General features: G+C 46.7%; 1 protein-coding gene across 1 annotated transcript; it reads left to right on the plus strand.

Moving 5' to 3' along the window:
• Positions 1 to 385: 385 nt before the first annotated feature.
• On the plus strand, positions 386 to 7,572 carry LOC101022836 (killer cell immunoglobulin-like receptor 2DL5A; the record flags this gene model as incomplete). The annotated part of the gene is given in 6 exon segments (XM_031661639.1): positions 386 to 718; positions 3,340 to 3,390; positions 6,197 to 6,298; positions 6,756 to 6,808; positions 6,908 to 7,054; positions 7,056 to 7,572. Coding segments are annotated over 6 exon segments (812 nt in total), but the record flags the coding sequence as incomplete, so codon positions are not given.
• Between the last annotated feature and the right edge of the window lie 7 nt (positions 7,573 to 7,579).

Genomic DNA, 7,579 nt, shown 5'->3' on the forward strand with positions numbered 1-7,579 from the left:
GAGAGAGATACATGATACATAGATATAGATTACAGATAGATAATTGATAGATTGACAGGTAGTAGATAGATAGATCGATCGATAGATAATAGATAGAAATGTGCAGAAGGTTATGAACAAAACAGAAAGTGAGAAACTCAGAATTAAAGAAAAAGGAAGATCAAGTCAACAATCCAAGGAGGGTCAGAGAGAAGAAAACAATACAAAAAGGGAAAACACACCACGGGCTGGGGAAGTGAGATCAGAGACCTAGAGAGACAGAGAAAGTGGAAGGAGGAAATAGACGTGAAGAGACACGGGGTGGAGGGTGAGAGACAGAGAGACCATTAGGTCATAGATCAGAGGAGTGAGTTCTCAGCTCAGATGTGAGGGGAGCTGTGACAAGGAAGAATCTCCCTGAAGAAATTGCCTCTTCTCCTTCCAGGTATATATAAGAAACCTTCTCTCTCAGCCCAGCCGGGCCCCACAGTGCAGGCAGGAGAGAACGTGACCTTGTCCTGCAGCTCCCGGCGCTCCTTTGACATGTACCATCTATCCAGGGAGGGGGAGACCCATGAACTTAGGCTTCCTGCAGTGCCAAGCGTCAATGGAACATTCCAGGCCGACTTCCCTCTGGGCCCTGTGACCCACGGCGGAACCTACAGATGCTTCGGTTCTTTCCGTACTGCACCCTACGAGTGGTCAGTCCCAAGTGACCCACTGCACGTTTCTGTCACAGGTGAGGAAACCCCATGCCTGTCCCATGTCTTATAATCCCAGAGCCATAGCTGAGGAACTTGCTGCTGATGATGGAGAGAAGCATGGACAGGTTCAGAGAGAAGACCAAGCTTCGGTGTGAGGGCGGGATCAGGACGGAGGATGGCAGAGAGGGCACCTCCAAACCCTCCTGCATGGCCTGTGTGGTGGTCCGCGGTCAGGGCTCCAGGCACCCAGGCAGATGGAGAAACTGGTCAGGACAGACCCAGAGGAGGGAGACTGGGCTCAGTTTGGGGAGATCAGAGGTTCCCTCAGCCCCTCAACCTTACCCATTCACCAGAAGCCCATCCTGGCCTCTCACCCACACAGAGATATCATCACCAGCAACCCTTACAACCTTTTCTTTTCATTTGAAAAAGTATTTGTTGAGGTTAAAAATACCTATAAAATTGACCACCTTTACCATTTTTAAGTGTAAAGTCTAGTGGTCATAAATACATTTATATTCTGTTCTGGTTTTTGTTTTGTGTTGTTTTTACCCTCCATCATTCCCTTCCTGGCCTCTGATAGCCACCATTCTACTCTCTACCTTCTTGAGATCCACTTTAGAGCTCTTGCATAAGGGTGAGAATTGGGATTCTTTGTAATGAGCTCCATTTCCATCCATGTGGCTGCAAATGTCAGGATGTTACTATCTCTATGGATGAGTAGTCTCCACTGTGTGTATGTACTACAGTCTCTCTATTCATTCATCCACTGATGGGCAGTTAGGTTGACTCCACATCTTGGCTAGTGTGAACTGTGCTGGAACAGTCATGGGAGTGCAGATAGAACTTCGATACACTGAAGTCCTTTCCTTTAGATGTAAACCCAGTAGTGAATTTGTGAATACTATGAAAATTCTCTTTTTAGTCTTTTGTTTGGTTTTTGTTTGGTTTTTGTTTTGTTTTTGTTTTCGAGGGAGAGCTTTCCTCTGTAGCCCAGGCTGCAGTGCAAGTGACACAATCCAGGCTCATTGCAACCTTCTGGGAGGCAGAGGCCTCCTGGATTCAAATGATTCTTCTGCCTCAGCCTCCCTGGGAGCTGGGATTACAGGTGCACACCACAACGCCTGGCTACGTTTCGTATTTTTTAGTACAGACAGGGTTTCCCCATGTTGGCCAGGCTGCTCTCAAACTCCTGACCTCAAGCCAGGTGCCCGCCTCGCTCTCCCAAAGTGCTGGGATTACAGGCATGAGCCACCATGCCCAGTCTCTTTTTAGTTTCTTAAAGAACTTCCATACTTTTCTGCATAATGGCTGTACTAATTTACCTTCCTACCAACAGGATACCAGGGTTCTCCTTTCTCTACCATCTTGCCAGCATTTGTTTTCCCTGTCTTGCAGATAAAAGCCGTTTTAATGGGGTGAAATGATAATTCATTGTGATTCTAATTTGTACTTCTCTGATAATGAGTGTTAATAAACAGTGTTTCATACACATGATGGCCATTTATATGTTTTGTTTGTGGAGAAATGTCTGTTCATGTCTTTTGCTCATTTTTTAGTTAAATTATTTGTTTTATTCAGTTATGTGAGCTTCTTATATTTCCAGTTATAAATCCCGTCTCAGACGCACAGTTTGCAAATATTTGCTCGCATTCTGTGGGTTGTCTCTTCACTTTGTTGGTTGCTTGTTTTGCAGTGCAGAAGCTGCTTAGTTTGATGTAATCCCTGTGGTCTGTTTTTTGCTTTGATTACTTGTGCTTTTGAGGTTTTAAACAAAATGTCTTTTCTTAGACAAATGACCTGAAGCATTTCCCCAATATTTTCTTCTACATGTTTCACAGGTTCAGGACTTAGACTCATGTATTTAATTCATTTGGATTTGACTTTTGTGAATGGTGAGAGGTAGAGGTGCAGTTTCATTCCCTGCATGCAGATAACCTGTTTTCCCCACATCGTTTATTGAAAAGACTGTCCTTTCCTGATTGTAGGTTCTTGACACTTTTGTCAAAATGCATTGGATTGGCTGGGCATGGTGGCTCACACCTGCAATCCCAGCACTTTCAGAGGCCAAGGTAGGTGGATCACCTGAGATCAGGAGTTAGAGGCCCGCCTGGCCAACATAGTAAAACCCTGTCTCCACTAAAAGTACAAAAATTAGCTGAGCATGGTGGTCAGCTCCTGTCATACCACTACTCAAGAGTCTGAGGCAAGAGAATTACTTGAATTCAGGAGACGGAGGTTGCTGTGAGTCAAGAATGCACCTCTGCACTCCAGCCTGGGTGACAGAGCAAGATTCCATCTCAAAAAAAAAAAAAAAAAAAAGCCATTGAATGTAGATGCATAGATTATATCTGTGTTCTTCATTTTTCTCCATTGTTCTATGCACTTTTCTTTATGCCAACATCATGCTGTTTTGTTTACTATAGCTCTGTAACATATTTTTAAGTCAGGTAATGTGTGTTCCTGTTTTCCCTCTATATCTTAAAGTCTCGAGATAATGGGTAACACATACAAAAATTATGGAGAAGAGGATCCCAGGACTCCCAGAACCCATTGTTGGATAACACAGTGTTGGCCGTGAACCAACCTCAAAGATTTCCCTTGAGTAGAGGACAGGCACCCTCATTTCCTCACCTCTCTCCTGTCTCTATTCTAGGAAACCCTTCACGTAGTTGGCCTTCACCCACTGAACCAAACTCCAAAACCAGTGAGTAAAGAATCCCTCTTATCTCTGCTTTTGGAAACCTGGGGAGGTGGAAGCCTTGGAGTCAAGCCTTGGCTCAGCACCTCCCAGCTCTGATTGTGGGCCTGTCTTCCACCATCTCTCAGAACTCCAGACACTCCAACAGCAAAAGGGATCTGGGCCCAGCACAGGGCTCCGTGAAGTCTCTTAATCTCTAATCTTCTGCGGCTGAGACCTCCTACAAGCTGGAAGAATGATTGCAAATCTGACATCCTTCTCAGGAAAAATGCAGTGTTTGTTCTCCCTGCATTCTTAACTGGAGGATAAATTCCTGGGGGCTTGAAAGAGGGAAGGGAAGGGAACATCTAATGAGGGTGAGATGTTTTAAAGAAGTTCCACTTGCCAAGGAATGAGCTCCTGTTGGTCATGAGGCAACCCTGGCTGACTCAGCAGAGCAAGAGCCTTGAGTAACAGAGAACAGAGCTCATGCACGCACACTTCGACTCACTGACTCATTCAGCCATGGCCCCATGCTCAGGCTGTGCAGTTGGAATCCATTCCTACTGTTGCCATAACAAATTTCCACAAAATTGGTGCATGAAAACAAAACGGCTTTTTAATTATCTTACAGTGCTGTAGCTCAAAGGATGAAATGCACCTCACTGGGCAAAAATCAAGGTGACAGCAAGGCTGCCTTCCCTCCGAAGGTTCCAGGCGAGAATCTGCTCTTCACATGTCCCAGTTTCTAGAGGCTCCCACGGTCCTTGGCTCCTGGTCCCCTTCCTCCTTCCTCAAAACCCACAAAGACTGGTCACGACTCACATGGCATCACTCAGACCCTTCTTCCTTGTCCACGCCTCTTTCTCTGCCTTCTTCCTCATCTTTTAAGGACTTTGGGATTATATTGCATTCACCAAGATAATCCATTATCATCTCCGTAATATCATCCAGGATACCCTCCTTTTCAGTTCAGCTGATTAGCAACCATAATTCCATCTGCAATCTTCATTCCTCTTTTCCACGTAAAATCACATATTCACAAGGTATGAAGGCTAGGACAGGCACATTTTTGGGGTGGGCTGGATTCTCCTGCCTTCCACAAATAGTAAACAGGATGCATTTGGCCTGTGCTCTTGGGACACTGACGTTGCAGATGGGTAAACGAGAGGAAAGAAAATGAATGCACAAGTGGACCTATAAATAGCTGATCTATTGGGAATTATCTGTGCATAAAATCTATTTATTTGTTTGTTTATTTATTTATTTATTTTTATTAAGACAGAGTCTCGCTCTATCCCCTACACTGGAGTGCAGTGTCACGATCTTGGCTCACTGCAACCTCCGCCTCCTGGGTTCAAGTGATTCTCCTGCCTCAGCCTCTCGAGTAGCTTGGATTACAGGCACCCGCCACCACACCTGGCTAATTCTTTTTGTAGATTTTTGGTAGAGACGATGTCTCACCATGTTGCCCAGTCTATCTCCAACTCCCAATCTAAAGTCATCCGACCGCCTCAGCCTCCCAAAGTGCTGGGATTATAGGCGTGAACCACGGCACCCAGCCAGAATTTAAAATAAATAATAGATAATGCTGAGTGTATAACTTCAGGTGACAGAGAAGGTCTCACTAATCACGTATTTGTGATGTTAATGAAAAAAATGGAAGACTGGCGGAAAGATTTTCCACACACAGCTGTCAGCCGTGAAGGCACAAAGGTGAAAACAATCTTATGTGGAAGGAAGAGGCTCTGCCTGAAATGCTGGGAATGAGATGGGAGAATTACAAGACCACTGGAGAGAGACAGAAGAGCACACTGGGCACACAGGAAACTAAGGAGGACAAGGAGTGTGTGTTTTATACTCACAGCCCTTGGATTCACCTCGGGCTAACTAGGAATCCCTACATGATTAATAGTGACTGACATGAACATAAGGGAGGCCCAGGTGTGTAACTGGAATCTAGGAGACCGTGGAAAAGGCGGTTCCCGCCCCACTGGTGAAACGTGGTGCTGACTTAGACACTGAGTAGATGAAGTGGATGGATACAGGATATGTTTGTGAGGTAGAATCATTTGCAGGGAGGGCTTGCTGGGTTTGATTTTTCCTAGTTGTTTATTCCTTGCTTCATTAATTTCTTTCTGAGATTTATTTCTCTTACATGTAAATCAATACCTGGCAGAGGAGTGATAGAAAGACGAGGCATGGTGCAAATGAAGGGACCGATTCCAGCATAATATACAAGGCTGTGAATGGTGGTTCATGCCTCTAACCCAGCTACTTAGCCGCCCACCACGACGCCCGGCTAATTTTTTGTATTTTTAGTAGAAACGGGGTTTCACCGTGTTAGCCAGGATGATCTCGATCTCCTGACCTCGTGATCTGCCGATCTTGGCCTCCAAAGTGCTGGGATGACAGGCGTGAGCCACTGCGCCCGGCCCCAAGCTCTTTTTAACAACCAGCTGTCCAGAGTACTAATAGAGGGAGAACTTGCTAACCCCGTCGTGTGGGACAGCATTGATCTATTCATGGTGATTCCACCTCCATGACCCAAACACCTCCCAAGAGGCCCAACCTCCCACACTGGGGGTTAAATTTCAATGTGAGGTTTCAAGGGGTCAAACATCTAAACTAAAGCAGTTGTATGTTCAGCAGGTTCCATGGTGACTGTGAGAGCTATAACTGAGAGAGCAGGAGAAAGCTGGGTCTCCCGCCATCAAGCCGCTTGTCCTAAGGAGACATTCCACATGGTTACCTGTCAATCAAGAAACGAGAGACAATCCATAAGAAGGAAATGCTGTGATTAGCTTCTTATTGGAGTCTCCTCTTCCTCCAGGTAACCCCGGACACCTGCATGTTCTGATTGGGACCTCAGTGGTCATGATCCTCTTCACCATCTTCTTCTTTCTCCTGCATCGCTGGTGCTCCAACAAAAAGAGTAAGTCTCACGAAGCAGAGGCCACAGACCTCAGAGTCGTGTGGGGAAGTGGGATGGGAGCACGCAGGTGTGTGTTCCTCACCGGCAGGATGGTCTCTGGCCCAAGGCAGGAGCCACAGAGGCAGGGATTTCTACAGAGAGCACCAGACGCCCTGTCCCTGCCTTCAGCTCACAGACCATTACCTGATTCTGAACTGTATCCTCATGTCCCTGCAGCCACTGACATCCAGGAGAAGGTTCCATGACAGGCAGAAAGTGGGAGGCAGAATCACTGGGATGGGAACTCAGAGCTCTTCATGGGATGGGTCCTTCAGCTCAGAGAGATAGAATGTCTGAGTCTGGTTGTTGGCAGGGACCTCAGGCACCTACGGCCTCCCCCGGTGTGTTGGTATCTGCTCATGAAATGATGACCCAGACGTGCCCTCCCAGCTGCTTTGATGACTTTTGTCTCCTACAGATGCTGCTGTAATGGACCAAGAGCCTGCGGGGGACAGAACAGTGAACAGGGAGGTAGGTCCTCCTCGGCCCAACCTCGTGGATACTGCCTTATTCCCTAATAGTCCTGAAGAATGTGAGCCCCTCCCTCACTCAACATTTCCCTCTCTCCAGCACTCTGATGAACAAGACCCTCAGGAGGTGACATATGCACAGTTGGATCACTGCGTTCTCACACAGGGAAAAATCACTCGCCCTTCTCAGAGGCCCAAGACACCCCCAACAGATACCAGCGTGTACACGGACCTTCCAAATGCTGAGTCCAGATCGAAAGTTGTCTTCTATCCATGAGCACCACCGTCAGGCCTTGAACGGGTCTTCTAGGGAGACAACAGCCCTGTCTCAAAACCGGCTTCACAGCTCCAATGTACCAGCCGCAGGAATCTGAAGGTGTGAGTCTGCATCTCAGGGCATCGCTCTTACTCACACCACGAATCTGAACGTGCCTCTCTCTCGCTTACAAATGTCTGTGGTTCCCACTGCCTGCTGCAGAGAAAACACACTCCTTTGCTGAGCCCACAATTCTCCATTTCACTTGACCCCTGCCCACCTCTCCAACCTACTGGCTTACTTCCTAGTCCTACTGGAGGCTGCGATCACACTAAGGAACTCACAGTTCCAAACATATAAGAGACTCCCTCTTAACACGGCACTTAGACACGTGCTGTGTCACCTTCCCTCATGCTGTTCCACCTCCCGTCAGACTATCTTTCAGCCTTCTGTCAGCAGTGAAACTTATAAATTTTTTTATCATTTCAATGTAGCTCTCTCCTCTTCAAATAAACA

The sequence above is a fragment of the Papio anubis genome, unplaced genomic scaffold, assembly GCF_008728515.1.
Source record: "Papio anubis isolate 15944 unplaced genomic scaffold, Panubis1.0 scaffold2112, whole genome shotgun sequence".
In the NCBI taxonomy this organism is placed as follows: domain Eukaryota; kingdom Metazoa; phylum Chordata; class Mammalia; order Primates; family Cercopithecidae; genus Papio; species Papio anubis.